Source organism: Gallus gallus, chromosome 12 (assembly GCF_016699485.2).
Source record: "Gallus gallus isolate bGalGal1 chromosome 12, bGalGal1.mat.broiler.GRCg7b, whole genome shotgun sequence".
Lineage (NCBI taxonomy): Eukaryota > Metazoa > Chordata > Aves > Galliformes > Phasianidae > Gallus > Gallus gallus.
Genome location: NC_052543.1, coordinates 16,129,344 through 16,148,351, shown reverse-complemented (window position 1 = coordinate 16,148,351; position 19,008 = coordinate 16,129,344). Strand labels below are relative to the sequence as shown.

General features: G+C 44.1%; 1 protein-coding gene across 48 annotated transcripts in view; it reads left to right on the top strand.

Annotated features, from left to right (window-relative positions):
• The window catches only part of FOXP1 (forkhead box P1), a 343,452-nt gene that overhangs the window by 283,860 nt on the left and 40,584 nt on the right, over window positions 1-19,008 (top strand). For all 48 annotated transcript variants that reach the window (XM_040646262.2, XM_046899979.1, XM_015293120.4 and 45 more), the window contains one exon: window positions 13,246-13,350. In XM_040646262.2, coding sequence (XP_040502196.1) covers window positions 13,246-13,350 — 105 coding nt within the window. The remainder of the gene's footprint in view (window positions 1-13,245; window positions 13,351-19,008) is intronic.

The following is a 19,008-nucleotide window of genomic DNA, read 5'->3' as shown; positions in this document are numbered from 1 at the left end:
TTTCCTTTTGGCTACATACAGAGCTGAACAAGATGGCTTTATGACTCCCCAGTAGATTTTTAACCTGTGTTTTTCTTAGTTTATAAAGCAAAAAGCCATGCAGCGAAGTGGATGTTCTTACACTGGATGGCTGCATGTGTTGTCTGCTAATGACAGTCATGCTGAGGAAACAATACACCATTGCTGTGTGGTTTGAAACATAGAGGAAATACATGAATCTCTCATATACACTATAAGGCAGAACTGAAAATCCATGTGTTTGAGAGCTGTTGTGTAATTGTGGCCTGCAGGCAATTGGGATCTACAAACAGGGAGATACATATGTTTTTATTAGTAAAGTTCCAAATAAATGAGCTAGGAATGCATAAACATGCCACAGTATTGTTTGAGACTGAATGAGGTTAGAAGACTTAAGATCTTCTGTTGTTGAGTTGATAGATGTATTGTTAAAGCTTGTCATTATACTTTACTTACGTTTCTATTGAGTTCTCTTCAATATCGAATTAAAAAATAGTTGTATTTAGGAATACAAAAAAGAGGGCTACAGACTTTGCTTTATCTTGACTCTGTTTGGTACACTGAAGGTTTATGCCATCCATTTGCTGCAGTGATTGAATTACATCTTTATCCATAAGTAGAGCAGGAGACTCCAGGCAGAAGAATGCCTACTGATGCACTTCAGGGTTGTGTTGCAGTCTCACCAGGCCCCATGGTGCCTGCCTGCATTTCTTAGGACACAGGAGAAACGCCTCTTGGTTTAGATGTGTTTCTTTCTGAAGGGATATGTTATGTTCAGGCAAGGCATTCAGGGTGGCAGGTGAGCAGGGAGGTGCATTGCAGTATTGAAAGCCCACAGGAAGTGAAGTTTTAGCTGAGTTACAAAAGGGAGCACAGGCCCAGGCAGAGCTTTGGTTACTTTCTGATGGCAGAGATTAAGATTGGAAGTAACAGTGGATCTGGTGGGAGCGTGGCTTGGTTAGGCTTGCAGGTAAATGTGTGCTGGCTCCAGTGCCAAGCTACCTCAGCAAAACAGCTGAGCTGCACATACAGCAGACCCCATCCCACCATCAGGTCAGGGGGAGTTGTCAGTTTTGAGTGTGCCATTTCCCTTACCTCCTCCCTCATGAGCCAGCTTCCTGTGTCTTATCACCCCATGATGGAGAGGCAGATACACCAGGGTTGGGCACCTGCTGAGCACCCACAACTTGCTCACTTTTGTAGTGTTTCATGAGATGTGTGTCGTGCTGCTGCCCTGCATCAGGGGACATACTGTGACTTAATTCACCCCAGCATCACTGTGGGGCAGAGGAGTGATGCGGATTTCTCTGTTGCTTATGCAGCACTGGTGGAGTCAGCCGTTAGCTCCCATCTGATAGAACCAAGAGCTATTTATTTGGATTTAAACAACGATAAAAAGCACATAGTAAAAGCTGTAAGTGTCCTAACAGTTAACCACAGCTACATCATAACGACTGCCCGGCAGCCATAAATAATCATATACAGGTGACATTAACTTTTAGGGTGTGCTGTAAAGCTGTTTCCCCCCACCCTCTTGGGCTTTGGAGAAGGAGTAGGCTGCAGGAGGCAAGTTGGTTATGTGGGAGTTACTGTCATTGCTGTCATTGCTGGGATAGTTCCGGCTGTGTTTTATGGGGTTCCTGATCCCACTGGTTCAGGTTGTGAGCCCTGTGAAGTGGGAGGCACTTGTCTGACTGCAGTGGCAGCAGAAGTACCTGTGTGAAAGTCATCAGCAAGCAGGAACTCAGCTGAGCATGTTGGGTGTAAAAGCACGTTTTTGCCATAAATAAGTTTTAAGGTAGCAGGAGAACTGCAGTCATTGGCTACTTGGCATGGCCACACATTGCTATGTCACACCAGCTCAGTGCCACTGTTGTGCAGGGAGAAGCTTTGGTCCCATGCAGCTCCGGTGTCACCCGCAGTTCTCAGAGCTGAGGAACGAGAAGTTCCCCTGTATGGCTAGAAGCTGAGGGCACAAGGTTGGCAGAAGTCACCCCGGGACATGGCTGTACTGCAGGGCAGCAGAATGCTTGAAAGCAGAAGGCAGCCTCTGCTTGTTTGCATGGGCAGGGGGATCACGGTGCTACTCGTGGGTTGCATGTGCTCTGTGTATGTGGCTTTCACAGTAATGAAATGATTCCAGCTGTAAATAACGGGTTAATGCTTTCATTCATTTGGGCTTTAAATGTATATTACATCTATGCTTTTGCCCCACATTTCGCCCAGTTCCTGTAAGGAGCGGCAGCAGCAGCTCTGGGGTTTGGTGCACAGCAATCTGTTAAGGAGATAAATAATCTGCTTTGGCATGACACTCCTACTCTCCTCTTTAATTTGTCTTACACAAGGAAAATTATAATTAAATCATTCAGGGTAAACCCTTGAGTGTAGAGAAGGAAAAAACACACTTTGGTAAAGATTGCCAATAGAGACCAACTTCCCTGTTGTGCCGTGCAGAGACATTTATCAATATTCAGCACTATTAAAGAGAGAACATTTCGTGTGATTTGTGAGGCGGATGCCAAAGCTCAAATCAAGGCTTGTTAAGATCCTTTCCCCATGCAATCATGGGCATTCAGCATCATTAGAATTCAGCACTGACTGCGTGTTTCATGCTTTGATTTTACTCAGACAATTTAATAATGTTTATTGTGCTGATTATATATATAAATTCACTCAATGCAATAAACATACCTCAGACATCAGTACCCTAAGGGAAATATTTAGTTATAGATACTTGTATTCACTCAGGATAAGCAAAAGTGAGACCATAGCCAGCATACAAACCTCTCATCATCTCATCAGCTTTTGGGTTCCTTCAGTAACAAGCCTTTTCTCCCTCCATAAGTAAATAAATACATACGGGCAGCCAGTTAGGTACATCTGCTGTGCTTAGCAATGTCAAGGACAGGACCGTGTCATCCCGTCTTGTCTTCCTTAGGGAAAGCCTGATTATTTTCATAGGAGAAGCAGCAAAACCAAATTGATGGATGTGTGATCACTTGAGGTGACCGCGGACTTTATAAGCTCATGTGTGCATCCCAAAATCTGCGCGTGCAGGAATATTCCCGTGTGTTCAAGAAACCTTTCTCCGTCTTCCAGCAATCCCATGCTTGTCTCCTAATTCTCTGTGCCCCTTCCTACCCTACTTGAGCCTTGACCTGGGCAAGCAGCCATCTCACGGGAAAGATGGATGAGATAAGTGAAGGGATTTTTTAAATGACTTCTCCTTGAGAGTGCTGCAGGAGGAAGGAGTCCAGAGAAAGCTCCGAAGGTGAGTGAGGGGTCGGCCTGGCAGGCCATTGATCTGCCTCGGCTTAGTGCTTTGTGTTTTGCTGTTGTTATCTTCCATGCCAGCTGATCCTCCATCAAAATCCCAGGGCCCTTAGATGAGGGCATTAGGATTCGGCACAATTAAGAAGTACAGATTTTGGTCCATTATTAATGCTCGGGATGAAACGGTTCAGCCTGCAGTCCATATGCTCCCCAGGCCTGATCCTCTCCTGGCCAGCATCTCTAGGCAGTCCCTGGCTCATTCTGCTCTGGTGCCAGCATCACATTGCTCTGCCCTGCCGGCTCCTTACAGTTGCTGGGCGATGTGCGCTCACTGAGCTTTGCCCTCAGCACAGCTTTGCTGGGGAGGTTCCTTCAGATCCAGGATCTGTCACATGAGGCCGCTTGTATCCATCTGTCCGGCAGATCTTCCGTCACACGATGGCTTTCAGAGAGTTGTTCTGCTAAACCCTGGGAACTTGGTTCCAGTTTATTTGATGTCTTTTTTCCCCAGCGGAAGATGCTAATGTAACCGTCTCTAATTACTCGGTGCAGTGCGTGGCCCGTGGCTGAACGAGGGGGGTGCGATGCTTCCCAGCCCTCAGGAATCTGCCATCAGAGAGCTCCTGAACGCCAACGCTTCGTTGGTTCCTGGTCACATGTAATAATGATCAGTCGTACAACTCCAAACACGAAGCTGATGTATCAGAAAGCACTTAAAATAGATTGGGTGAGCCTTGGCAGACGCACAGCAGAACTTTTCCAAATTTTAGCATATGTATTGTTTTATTCCTCCATCTGGCCAACAGATCATTGTTTGATATCTGAGTGCTTTGCATATCTCCTCCCTTTTCTTGCAACTGAGATACTTACACGTGCGTTTAATACAGCTTAATGCTATTTTTACATACCAGAGGAATAGCTGATGGCTTTCTGTTAATTGCATGCACTTTGCAGTTAAACTTTTATGAAAACGTTCCTGTCTAAATACCTGAAGTCCAGTGCAAATTTGTCCTTTTTTATTAGAGGTGTTTATGTAGCAGTCTTAAAAAGTGACCTGGTTTTGTTTTACTGTGCTGTGGATTCCTGCTTTTCTATTTCCTCCAACTTGTCCTTCCTCAGCGTTTGCTTGTGAGTCCGGGCTGTCCCGAAGAGCTGAGCTGGGATCTATCGAAGAGCTGTACAGTATTTTATCATACGTGTCGCAACCTGAGAGTGGAAAAGAAACACCCTTGGAAATGCCATGAAAGGAGAGAAGTTAGGTGGTTTTTGTGCAGCTATTTTCTCTGCTCCTCAATAAAAAGCAAGCAGTTAGCCTGACAGCTGTTATATCATGTTATATCGTACTGCTAAGATATTGAGTAGCATTTAAAATAAAACGCCACCATTAAGCTGTATAAACTTTATCCGTTTCACTATGGTTTAATGGAAAAAAAGGAGTTTTTCAATAAAATGACATCATTTTCCCCAGGTTGTAATGTTCACTTTACAACTGTTTTTCTTTAATTCAATTTATTTTACTTTTCTTTTTCTTGGCATCCCTTTTTTTCTTACAGTTTGGAGAGGGGAGATCTCCCTGCCGAGCATCTGGGCACTGCTCAGACCCCTTTCCCTCCTCCCTGGAGATCCCGTGCTAATCCAGAGCTCTATTTTTGACCCTCAGACAGACTCGTATTTCCAGCACAGCGAGGATGCATTGAAATTTGGTGCTGGGGATGTGCAGCTCTTCCTGCTGCGCTTGGAGGGAAATGGCATTGCGTTGCTTTCATTTGTGTAGCACCATCAGGTACTTCTCCATGCTGCCGGTGCCGGTGAGGTGTAGGGGGCTCTGCTTTCTTCCTTGTGCTCAAGGAAGGCGTGTGCTGACTGCACGGTGTATTCCTCTCATTAAAGCAGTGGTATGAGCCCAGGCAAGGGAGCTGCTAATACGTATCGCAGCTCGCGGTTTTGGGCTGTGTGAATACAGGAGATAACTGTTCCTTTGGGAAACGGTCTCGGGAGCTGAGCAACAGATCCGCCGGCCAGAGAATTCTTTTAACTGTGATTTTTCCTTTTTGTGTGTACTCAAAAATAACATCGTGATGGGCCCTTAAATACCATTTCATACACAGAGCACAATTTCCACAGCACAGGTGGTGCTAATATAGGACAGTCCCCCAGGCACTTGTCGCCAGGAGTTGTACAGCTTGTTCAGTGTCTGCATCCATATGGCAATCTGTCCCATTCATAGAAAGACATTGTAGCTGTGCCTGTGGGTGCTGTGGTCAATGTAGTGTAAAAAGTAGATTTTAACTCTCGGCAACCTATGTTCTGCTGTTTGTTTTATGGTAGGATCCAATTTATAACGTGGGGGAAAAAAAATCAGCTCTGAGCGAATTCCAGAACAATCTTGCTGGCTGCAGTTTGTGTTTATTCTTGGAGCGCATGGTTAATCAGCAGGTGCACCAGCCCTGCTCCCAGCCCCGCTTTAATGAACAGTTTACAGGAAGTCTTGCTCGGAAGAAACATTTTCGTCCTTGTTTATACCATGAATTAACTCAGAAGTTGCAAAGCTGTAAACGATGTTAGCTGGCTGTGTGTCTTACCTCTTCTTCTTATTACTTTTTCATTTGGGGGCACATGTTTCCTGGCTGTGCTGTGCTCGGGGCGGATGCTGCTGGTGGCTGCCCCTAAGAGGGACAAAGTGCAGCACATGGGCCCTCCCAGAACGGGGAACCGACTGCTTGGTGTTGTGCAATGGTTCGGGAATGAGCGAGAGAGCGTGATTTATGGCTGCTCTGGTGTCTGTCATTCCATTGCCAAATGTTCTGCTTTAGTGTGACTATTTGTTATGCCTTTTAGTAAACACAAACAAATAGACGCCTAGCACCTGCAGCAGCATCTGATATTTACACTACCTGTATGATTAAGCGTGCTTCCCTGGGGAAACGGGCGTATGTCCTATAGATTTTTGTGCTTTTCTAAAGCGGCGTTCGTCAGAGGGAAGGCGAGCAGCAGGGAGAAATCAGTGACTTGACCGTACTTCTCCCTTCGAGTCACCATTTATCATAATTATTTTTACAAACCTTGTCCCAAACGGTGCTTCTCCAGCTGCCTCAGGACCGTGGTGGGGAAGGCGCAGCGCTGAACCGTCGCTCCGTATGCGATGTGACAGTCACCTTCTGTGCTGCCTTCGTTGTGCCTGTGGGACAGTGGTGGAAAATACCAAAGTGCGTAATCCACGCTAATCGTATCTTTTGACGTCTCACCGGTTTGTAGAGGGGTGAAAGACTTGCCTCAGCTCCAAACGTAACGGAATATAATGGTGTTGTTAAACAGGAACAGCTCTCGTTTCCCAGCGTGTAAGTTTAAATGTAACAGCGGCGTATAAATTACAGTAAAATAACGTTGGCAAACAGGATCTTTGTGCAAAGTATGTAGGCACGGTTGTAATTTTACACCTCAGTCCCATTGAAGTTCAAGGTCTAATCCTGTGTTTTTTAATCTTGCGTGTGCTCTTAAAAGCGTTGCTGAATCGGGGCCAGAGCTGTGGCAGTGCCCCCTCCCTCCGCTGTGCATCTCGGGCCTGGAGGGAGGATGGGGTTGCTGTGCTGAAAGTACTGCAGAAATACAGGCGCTCCAGAAAGTGGTAGAATCACATTTTTTTCCTAATTAAACTAAGATACTGAATCAATCCATTTTCATCTGAATAAATTAGGAGACTGTTCGGAGAGGAATAAAGTGAGATTTAACAGGGATAAGTAGAAAGTAGCCCAGATAGGAAATAAAAATTCCAAACAGCCTTCTCAAAATGACACGTCAGCCGCTCAGCATCGGTTGTGTGGGAAATGACTGAGGCGTAAGCTGGGTTGGGAAATGGAGATGGGACGTTCCGTGCCGTGCCTTGGTTAGGAAGGTGAGCGCGGTCGCAGGAGGTGTAAACAGTGTTGCATCCGAGTCCTCCTTCTTCCTTCTCTCCGTTCCGCAGAACCAGTTAAACCACAGTTAGAGTGTGGTGTACAATTGGCCACTGTCTTGCGGAAAGGATAAAGAGGAGCTGGAGCAAATACAGAGGAGAGCAGCTAGGGTGATAAAGGAGTTGGAGGGAATAGGCTATGAAGACAGATTAAAGGGAATTAAAGATCTACACCCTGGAAAAATAGAGGCTCTAGGAGGATGTGATTATGGTATGTAAGTACATGAAGTGATGCTACAAAGAGGAAGAAGGAAAAAAATGGCTCTCATTAGTTAGCAATGCTGGAATTTCAAATCCAGCGTTTCAAATCATGTGCGTCTGGGTGCATTTGATGTACTTTTCACTACAGTGCTGAGGCACAAGGTTGAAATAAAAATAGGAGTTTTAAATAGTACAGAAACTTGTTAATGCTAAATTCAAGTGCAGGGATGGAATTTCCACCTGACAGAAGCAGTGGATTTGACGATGCATTTTTTTTCTTTCAAATAACCCAGAGGTGCACTCAGCACCTCCACAGCCGTGGTGTGGGGCAGTGGCAGTTTGGTGCGGGGTGGGAAGCGGCACAGCCCCTGGAGGAAGCACCGAGTACAGTCAGAGCACCAGAGGGTCATAACGTTGATTAATAATCCAAACCATCCGTTCGTAGATTAAAACCAGAGGATGATGTGTTTAATTATCCAGTCTGGTTATACTCCTGCAGTGCGCTGCGAGGGTGGGGGTGGGAGAGCAGGGGAATACGAGCCAGATTTTGTGTCAGTGCCACTGCAAATGCTCCAGCACTCCTTGCAGCAGGCAGGGAGAGCAGTGCCGCAGCAGCGGGCGGATGTCAGGCAGTGATTCTCGGCGCATCGCTGCTCTTGTGTTACAGCAGCGGGGCTGAGGCTTTGTCATTGTCTTCTGCACAAGTATACAAGTTAGCGCACACCGATTAAAAGAGAGGATTTCAGCCTGTGGGCTGCAGTTTTAACCTGATTTGTCTTAAATTGGTGTAGTCATTTAAAACGTAACGCACTGCTCCTGTTACTTCCAATAGAGCTTGATGTAAAACACGAGCTGCTTCTAGCCCTCGGTCTGGATGTGGACTAAAGCAATGAGGAAGGGGAGAAAAGAGCCTTTAAAAGCAACCAAAAACGTGCAAGCCAGTTCTAGGAAAAGCTGCCACTGGCCATGCACATCAACTGCCTCCTCTCTGAAAGCCCTCAGCTCTCTGCTGAGCTTCATCCTGCAGTGGGGAGGCATTTCCCCTGCTCAGGCAGTTCTCTCTTCATATCAGATACCTGCATTCTGGCTGATGCTGTCGCTGGGATGGAGGCATGAATATTTAGAAGTAACCAAGCTGAGTGTGTGACTTAATACTCTTCTTGATATATATATTTTTTTACCTTTGTATATTTTATTTTATTTGGCTTACGGATTAAGGAGGAAAGGGGTGCCAAGCCACCCTGGTATGAATTCAGAAGGATTTGCACAAGTGCAGCTTCACTGCGAAGCACATCTTTATTCAGGTGATCCTGTCATGAAGAGAGGAACATGCGTTCGAGTACGGCTGTTTGCTTGTTGGTGGTGACTTAGGAATCAGTTGGTACAAGGATTTAATCATTACTGTTTCCATTTAGATTTTAAATGTAGAAAACCTCTCTGACTCAGAGAATCTCAGCATTTCCACCAGCGTTATTCCTTCTGTGCCTTGTGGTGAGGGTTAGAGCTCCCCAGGCACCATGAGCACTGCAGACCTGGCTCGGTTTGGGTTGTGCCTCACTTCCACTGCTATGGGATGGGGTTGGGATGTTCCCATACAGGACCGGGGTCAGGGTGTTGGGCTGAGCCCCACATTCCCACCCAGAGCTTTCACGGCACCTGGCGAAGATGAGGTCACTTCCTCCTGCCCCTGCAAAATAAAAATAATAATTAAAAAAAGGCAGTTTTGTGAATGCTCTGCTCAGACCCTCTTCTAAGAGGAAAGCAGGAGATGTGGTATTGATTTTTCAGTGTGCAGGTGGCTCAGGCATGTTCTCTGCACTGATAAAACGTGAGCAGATGCTTCATAACTGTAACAGAGAATCAAGGATGCTTCTCTACATCCCTGACTTCCCCCAGCATTTTGGCAAAGATCATTGGCCCAAGCAGACATGGAAGAGAGACAGTGGAATATGAACTGTGTCAGCATCATGAATATTTAAAACATGGTCCACTGTGTGGCAGAAGTATTATTGCTGAGGCTTCTGCTTGCTTGGTTTTTACATCCAACCGTGGCTTCTTTGCCAGTCTTTACAAGCATAGTACCCAGTTTCACCTGGTTGGTAAGCATGGGCTGAATTAAGCCATCTGGAGATCCCTGGACTTAGGGAACGACATGCAGTGGTGAAGGCACAGTCGCAGATCCCTCTCCCCTGTGCAGGAGGCGCAGGCACTGGGAGGTGTGTGGCCCTTGGCCCAGCCTGCCTGCCCCATGTAGCCCCACTGGGGTAGGCTGTAAGGCAGCAAGAATTAGGTGGACCCTTACGTAGTTTGCAGCTTCCCACATGGATTTCATTACTTTGTTGTATGTCATGAATAAGCTGACTTACGCAAGAAATTTTACTTGCCAGAGGCATTTTTGTTGTGCTTTGATGTAATAAGGGTGCACTATTGCATTATTTGGAATTAATTCTATTGTATATTAAGAATTTTGTGTGCTAATAGCAAGGAGGATGAAAAGATTCTTGATTGTGCATCATTTGTTCCTTCGTTGTGTTGTTACAAAATTGCTTCCACTGCGAAGCATTGCATCACCAGCACCCGAGCAGGGATGTCGGTTCTTGGGAAGGAGAGGATGACAGAAACAGGGACCTACTCCAGTGTGTCATTACAAATCAGGCCAAAACTTGCTTCTGCTTGCCAGTGCTCAGGTCCTCTGAAAGTCTGTCTCTGCAGTGAGACCAAGGATGCATCCAGATCATAGAAACTGCGCTTTCATGCAGACCAGACGCAACATCATCAAGCAGTTAGAAAATATATGTTTGTATTGTGCCAAGAGAGCCGTTCGTTTATCTTTTGGATTAAAATCTTCATTTTGCACCTCTGTTTGCTTAAACGTTGAGTACTTAGATCAGTTAAAGGAAAACAGGGTTCCCCTTTGATTTCCACTGGCTGTGCATCCTTTGTGCACTGTATCCTCTCTGGCATGAACCGCCCTTTGTTTTGTTTCGAGGTGCTTCTTAAGGCTTTACCAGCAAACAAGTGGCAATCCATAACATCTCCCGAAGTGAGATGGATAAAATAGCAGTAATCTGATAGTGACACATAAAGGTCACCAGAATGCGCGACTGAAAAGCCTGAGTGGGATTGCAGTAACCAGCTTCAGAAAGGTGTTGCCCACTGAGGACGCCTGCATTTTTCTTTAAACACCGAGAGGGTTTTTTTTTTTCCATTTTGAAGTGTCTGTTTTTGGTGAGTTTAAGTAGTTGCTCTGCTCCCTTGCATGGCAGTGGGAGCTGTATGTAGGTGTTAAGTATGTTATGCTCAGTGTCCTGTTAGCAAAATGACCTTTAAGTTCCTGTTTACAGCCAGCACCAATCTTCCTGGTTATTGGCAGCACGAGGCTTCGCCACGCTGAGCGCAGCGTACAGTTGATACTCTCTTGGTCATTCAGTCATTTTCTTTGGACACAATACCAGGGTATCATGTCCTACATAGTTTGTCTTGTCTTGTGCAAGATCCCTGGAAAGAAAAGAGATTTGCACTTGGATTTAAAAAATAAATACTAATCTCGGTAGGACTCTTTCCGTTGACTTGGCCATGGCCTTCAGGCTCTTGCGGAGAAACTTTAAAAAGCCCTGCTGGGGGTTTAAGCCATGTGACTGCTGTTGATATTATAATGAGATTTACAGTGCTTAAACCCCACAGGAGACCGACTCCTTACTTGGTGTCACACGGCATTTCTGTGCTCATCTTGGTGTGCGGGTAACGCTCACTGCGTAATTTAATGCACGAACGTTTTTTGGGTTCTGCCAAACAGACTGAAATCGTAACTCTCATATATAGTCTTTAATGGAGTGTTAACATGAAAGCCTACTTCCTCACACTTCACTTTATTCAGAGATAGAAGCAGATGACAAAAAGCATTATTTTCTGAATTATTCCCCTCCAGTGTGCATGGAGGGCATTTGACCACCTGCCTGTGTGACTTTGAGTGGACGGTGTTCCTTCAGCCATCCTCCTCCTCTTCCAACCGAGGGAATGTGCTGAACTACTTCTCTCATTTACTTGCAAGGAATGCATCGCTCCCTTTGTTCTTTTTACAAACTCAACAGATAGAGCCTCTCCCCACTCGCATGTTTTAAAAACTGATTAAGTTGAACCAGCGAAATACTCCCTTATGGAGAAAGTCTTTGTAAGTCTTTCCACCTACAGTGTTTCTTTAGGAAATTAGCTAGCTGATGCATATATTTATGCTTGAAAAACTATTTGGAAACTGTCAGAAATAAGATTTTAATGAAATAATGAATTCGTTTCAAGTACATCTCATAATACCTCTTCCAAGCCTGTTCTGGACCTTTTTTCTTGTAGAGGAATTAAAATTTTTTTTTAATCCTTCCGTTATCTTCAGATTGCTGCTGGGCCCAAACAGAATCCAGCAGGAATTTCACAGGGAACTTCCTTGCATTTGAGTTAACACGTTGAGGATGTTCCACAGCGCTCTATCCAGTGCATAAGGAACAACACAAGAGCTATAGTGCAGTAGTGCGCAGGCAGATAACAGTATGAAACAAGAATAAACGGCATTTCCACATGTGTATAAACATAAAATGGCAGAAAGTAGGTGTTTATCCATAACGTTACCTGTAATCTGGGATAAAATAAGTCGTAAAAGCCACACCTAGATGCTGGTATGTGTTCATATCCTTTCTGTATGTTTGAAGTTCGTAATATGGCACAGGCATACGGTTGCAGAAAGATTTGCTGTGGAAAATAGATACGTGTGTAAGCATAAAATAGAGATTTCAATATTATTTTGACATTTTCTGTTTAAAAGTCATCTAAGGTTATGGAAGATGTTGCAAAAATAATTCCTTTACTTAAGAAGTTTCCGTGCAGAAGTTAAATAAAGAAGATATTTTAGAATATGGTTCATCAGTTAGTGTAACAGATACATTTCCCTGAGCACCACATGGCCTGGATCAAAGCGTCTCATGACTTGGATCAGTGCAGCCAAATCATTACGTATTGATTGGAATCCCGCTGAAGGATTAACCCCTTAGTGTTCGTATGAATTTTTTCTTTAACCCTGGTTTCAGTAGTCAGAAAGCTCAGCGACGTTCCTGCCGAATCTTAGCAAGGTTAACAGCCCCCACTAACCCCTCGTGCTGAGGAATCCTTTGATTACACGGTTCCTTTTTTTATGATGAATTTTACATTTGAAAACATTGGTGAATATATTTTGCAGGGTTGTAGGAGGCCTGTGCTTGTGCAAAGAAACATCCAGCAAGAGGAAAAAAAAATGGAACTGAAAAAAAGCAAAGAACAAAAAACCCACGCACAGTAAATAGATAATGTGGTGGGAAAGCCAAGGCTTGGTGCTTTTCCCCTGCCTATAGTGGGGTGGTACACCTTGGGCCCAGTTGTACTGTGTTCTAAGAACACACCGCTGTATGGAGACGACTTCTCTTCCCAATTAAGTTGAATTGTAAATATGTAATATTCATACGTTTCTCAGCAAAATATCAAGCAGGCTATTAAGCAGGTCTGTCAAATGATTTCTCCCCCGTCCATGTTAATTTAAATTCTTTACAAAGCTTTTAATTAATGAATGAAATGTAGGAGGATAGCTAAGTAAGAATGACACATTTCACTCTGGAAATGGTATTTAATTCTGTTTTGAAAACCTATGTGCAGAGTCAGGTGGGTACCATGAGATGTTAGGGATGTTTCAGGATCTGTTGTTTTTTTACTCTTTGTGAAGAATAATTGGTGTGGTACCTTTGGTTACAACACTTCTTCTCTTCTTTCTTTCTCCCCTCCAGCTTATCCCACGAGGAGCACACACACAGCCATCCGCTCTATGGACACGGCGTATGCAAATGGCCAGGCTGTGAAGCAGTATGTGAAGACTTCCAGTCGTTTCTAAAGTAAGAATGGATTTTTGGCACTTGCATTGTACAGAAAGCATGCCTTGAAATGTTGTGTGCTGTCACTCACCACGGGCCTGATGCAAAGCCCATTGAAGTCAACTGAGAGCTCCCTTTCACTTCAGTGGCTTTTGGACCAAGCTCAAGAACATTTTAACAGGGGATAGTGAATTAGCCCCATGGGGAAAGTATGGTCTTGATCAGTGTTACTATAAAACAGATTGTTCACGATTCTGCAGTCTTTTTTTTCTTTTTTCTTTTTTAATTTAATTAATTTTTAAGTTGCAGTATTGATAATGTAAACAATGCAACCTTGATTTAACCTTGATTTCAGATTAATTTAGAAATTTAGTCTTAAATTAAGTCCATAATTGAACAGAATTGCAGAGCATCACGTGAAATTTAATTTATGTCAAATAAGTAACTGATGAACAAAGTCTACACTACTAAAAATAAACTATAATTATATTAATTGGGCCCCTGCAGTTTGCTGCAGACCTTTCCTTGCTGCCAAAGAACACAATTTTACAGGTTGCATAAACAGTGCATTATGGACTGGTACGTGGTAATGTGTGCATCCCAATGCAGGGAAGGACCAACAGAGCTCTAATAACTTACACATGGCTGCTTCACAGCTTAATCATCAGCCTCACCCTTCTGAGCTGTTCCTAGTACAAAAGAGTTTTCTGTCTGGGTAGATCACCAGGTACACAAGTGCTTCTGGTGCGTCCAGGTTCTTGAACGTTTGCACACCGATCTCTTTGAAATGACGTTGGCTATTCAGTTGCTGGATCTCAAAAGTGGTTGTGATTTAAATGCACAAAGGGGCAAATTCTCCCATTTACCGTGGTGATCTCATGAAGTCAGTCCATGTCAGTACGGGGAGTTCTTCAGGGTAGATAGGTAGAATTGGTCTGAAAACATCCAGCTGTATCTTTTCTTTCTGTGGCAGTTCCTAGATTTTTGTGTCAGGATGTTTGTTAGGTGATGAGATACAGGTAGGTTTCTGCTCTCAGAGCAGAGTGGGCGAGTTTTGCTTCCATTGGTGAAACCCTTCTGAACTCAGTAGGTGCTAGTCCTAGTATAAACCTATATTACAAGTCAGGAATGGTGCAGTAATGAAAAGGTTCTCATTACAAGAGGATTACAAAATAAGAAGGTACTAGTCGTAAATTTCCATGAAGGATGGCCTGCCTCATTTCTTTTAATTCATCCTGTTGTTCACTTAAGTGAAATAAATGCTAATCTCTCCATACTTGCCAGCTCATTCATATTCATATGCCATACCATACCGTTTAGACCTTTAAAACAATTCTGTTTTTTATTGCAGTTAACGCAAGGGAAAGGTGCTGCGGTAGCCTTAGATACTGGCAATGCGTGTAGTTGAGTAAGGTCAGATCGTGCCACCTATGCTTGCTGTGGTAGTCCTCTGTTGTAGAGCAGATCTCCTGGTTTTAGGAAGGTTTGTTGCAAAGCAGTGCACAGCTTGATGTGACCATGTGTAAAAATAGAGCAGTTGTTTGAGTCACGTGGTATGAGTGGAGACAAGATTGGCTTACATGGTGTTCTGCAGAAGTTTTGGTAGACCCAGACCACCAGTGCATGTGGAGGAGGTGTGGGGAGGCATCAGTAGGGGGAAATAACCTGAAAGCCATTACAGGCCAGGCTGGACTTGAACCTGTTATCAGCAGGAAGTGTCTCTGGCTGCTCACAGCTCCGATAATTTTGGTTATCACTCACATTTTCATGGCAGCAATCTTTTTTTTTCTCCATCAGACCCTTCTAGCAGAAGTGTGTCTTTCTTAAGCCTGTTGGCACACGCTTGTTTTCACGTTATCCAAATTCTACAGTGTCCAAAGTCCTATTGTTCAAAGTGATGCTTAACCCTGAGCGAATGCAGAAACAGATGTCCTGGAGGAGCAGATTGACACGGTTAGGAAGTGAGCGTTTCTTTGTGAAATGTTACTGTAGCCTTCCAAGTCTCCTGTGGAGCATCCATCCTTACATTATTGACGTTTATCAAAATTCATTACTCAGTGAGAAGATAACAGGTAGATGCTTGAAGGTTCTTTCTGGTACTCGTGCAACCCACAAGTCCCTTTTGATGGGCCCCTCAAGAGAAAAGCTCTTGTTTACAAGTGAAATACAGCTGGTGTATCCATTCAACACTGCTTAATTTCACTTGCCTTGGTAAAAAGGCCTGTTAGAAAAAGCAGAGAGAAGTTACATGCAGAATGAGAGCCTTGTATGCCAATAAAATGATTCTACAGCTAAAGGAGAAAAAAGGACTCACAGGTCTAAAACATGGTTCATTTCTTTTCCTCCTGAGGAAGAAATATCATAACTGTTGGTAAATCAAAAACAGAGATTTGACACTCTTCTGTGATCATTCTGTAGTGTTTGTTCCCAAGGTGAGGTACACCACAGGGCCCTTGATTTCAAAGATAAATACTGTACAAATAACGATCCTAGTTGTCTTTCACTCACAGCCAACAGGAGGATGCTTATCAGAACCAGCAGACACTCGAGCTATTGTACGCACTTATTTCCCTGTTTTTTTTTAGAAATAAGTTGCAGTTTTAGCGTTGTTTTTTAATCTGTCAGCCACTGGTTATCATGTGATGTGGCATCAGTTTGAGCTAACTGATAGCAGCGGGGGCAGCTGCTAAGCCTAATGAAACAGGAGCACCCCGCATGGTCTCCAGTGCTGCCCGAGCCTAAAAACACAAACACGGCCAGTGGCACCGCTGTGACCTGGTGGCCTTCTGCCAAGCCGTGGGGAGCAGAGGTGGAGGCTGGAGGGGGCACACGTGTCTTGTGCCTGAACCAGCACCCACGTCTCAGTCGGCAGCGAAAGAAGCAATTAGTAGCACACAGTGACTTTCCTTCGGAACTGACTGTCTTTGATTTCATTTGCGTGTCTTTAAAGGCCGTTGCAGGGAGAAGTATGCCCCTGTATGTCAAGTTGTTTAGGAAATCGCTGCTGGAGGGAGGGTGGTGTGTTCAGAGAGGTATCTAGGCATCCGGAGCAGAAACTGAAGGAGGAGATGGAATATGGTTTTATTTTCCCTTTTATCTTTTTGTTGCCGTTATTTGACTGCAGTTTAGATGTCTTTAATCACGGCTGCACCATTTTAAAATCAAATATACTCCTTAAATGAGAGATGCAGACCTTTGGAGAGATCCTGCAGTCGGTAGTGCAGTGATGCTGGCAGTCTGCTTCGTGCGCATTTAACTGATGAAACGAAGGAGAGTTTATGTGAAAGAAACTACTAAGTGCACTCGGTAATGTTTTCACAAGTGTTTTTATCATGGTAACATCTTGTTTACTTTAGTTGCCTGCCTAAAACTACTTGGAACATGTTAAGAAAACATTTCGAGAAAGCTTCTACAAAGAGGCTTTTGTTTAGCAGCAACTGTGAGACTGCTCAGCTCACAAAGGTGTTAACTTTCAACCCCTTAAGCACTTCCACATGAAATTCCAGCAACTATGTTTGTGGTTTTGGAAAAACAAAGTGTATATTAAAGAAACCAGGTATATGCTAATACATGTTGAAGTAGGCCGGAAATCGTAAATTGTTTCAAAGGCATTAATTGCTCTGTCATTTGCGTGGCAGAATGTGCTGCAGCGAGCTCATCTCGCAGGCCTTGAGGTGGACTGGGGAGCGGGGCGGCCTTCCCGGACCCTGACATCCAGACCCCAACCTGCGTCCTCCCCAACATGGGGCCTGCGGGCGGTGGGGCCGTGCTGCCCGTGGTGCGTGCGGGGAAGAAAGCGGTCCTTCCAGTTCCCAGACCGTCACCTCTCCCGAGCTGCTGTTGGGATTTCAGTGCTACAGTTTCTTTTACAACATCCTTATTAACCTTTCTGACATTGTGCGGAAGTTCAGGACCTCTCCAGGCGCTGCAGGAGGAGGCCGGGTGGCCCAAATCCCACAGTGCCCTCTAGTGACACCTGGCATGTCGGGAGGAAGGCCGTCCAAAAAGGAGCCCAAAGAGTGCCCGCGGACCGCCCTGCACTGACTCATGTAACGTCCGCTGTATGTGCTGGCACAAACGTTTTCACCCTCCTGCTTAACACTGGTGTGACTGGAGAAGCTCTACTGCCCGCTGTGGCGTATTTCGGCACACAGAGCACACACAGCAGGGCACGTTGCCTTGCAGTGCTGCAGTTCATATCTTCAGGTGCTCTTCGTTTATGCTTCGCGTTATAATTTCCGGTGTGTAATCAGAAAGCATTACTTAAGAGACAAGGCTCATCTTTGTTTCATACTTTTATTGACACTGTCTGCCATATTACTGCTATGTCTAAATGGTAAAATTTATTATTAGCAATAGTGTCACAAAAGTCTGAGACAGCGATTTTCCTTTCAATAAAAGTAGTTAAAAACCTTTTAGAAAATCCATAATTTTGATTGCTGGTACTTCATAAATGTATAACTGGTACTTTTTAGCTGTCTCTTTAGGGAAAAATGAGTTTTATCACCTGCAGTACCTGGGTTAATGAAATTGTGTGTTGGAATTTAGCCAGAATGAAAGATGAGATCATTCGGTGGCACTGATATTGGCAACAGGTCTCATAAAAGGGTTCGGCTCTCTTTAGAGAAGTCTCGTTGGTGTTTTCCTTTTTTTGTTGGTTTTTTTTTTTTTTTTTTTTTTTTTTGTGAGGATGGAGGAGAGATTTGACATATTTGTCATATTTTATTTTATTTTATTTTATTTTTAGTTTCTGTGGTTGTAAGATTTTCATCTGCTGTAATATCCCAAAGCCAGCGACCTAAAAGCTTCCAACAAAGGCCAAGGGAAACACAGCAGTGTCCGTCAGTGCCTAGCGGAGGAATTTTCTTGCTTCAGATTTCAGCTCCAGTTACTGTTGCAGCCCTTTAAGAATCACGGCTCTCAGCTCAAATGTGAAATAATGCTGCTTCTTTCTCATGGTCCTCTGTGTTTGATTGTTTGTGGATATTAGCTGTCCAGGAAATCCCATACTTACAGATATAAATCCAAAATGATCTTGTTTTTCCGCAGCCAGCCCAGGATGTATTAGACAGTTATGATGATTTGTTAATTTTTGTGACCTGTATTTATTTTATGTGTGCCGTATGCTTTCAAGGAGGGAATCGACTGTCGAAATAGGCTACTTTTGTCAAAAGGGAGGCTCTTGACTCTTTCCTTTTAAGCCTTTGCTTTCTTTACTTTTGGAGAGTTCTGTGTGTGCACCTCCATATGGTGGTAAACAAGGGCTGCATTGTGCCCTGACATATAAGCTTAAACCCAACCCTGTTATTGAGGAATCTTTTGAGATGTGTGAGCTGGGATTCTTGAAAGGCTGTCAGGCTTGGGTGTCGGTTTGAAATGTGCCTTGAATGTATAACTCTGCTTTCATTTTAATAGTGCAATGTTTTTTTTTTTTCTAATGTAATATTAATCTTCACCCATTTGTGGTGAAATTTCTTCCTCGTGTCTGATGGAAAATAATTAGATTAAATGTATTAAGTGAGAGGAGGTTGAGCAGAAAACTGGATAAAGATATCCTGAAAACAAATAATACATCCAAGCTTCTACCTGCAGCCCCGTTGTGTCCTCAGCAGTAGGATTTTTGTAGACCCACTGCTGCTCCTGCACTTACCTTCAAACCCCTGTGTAGGAGATGCTGCC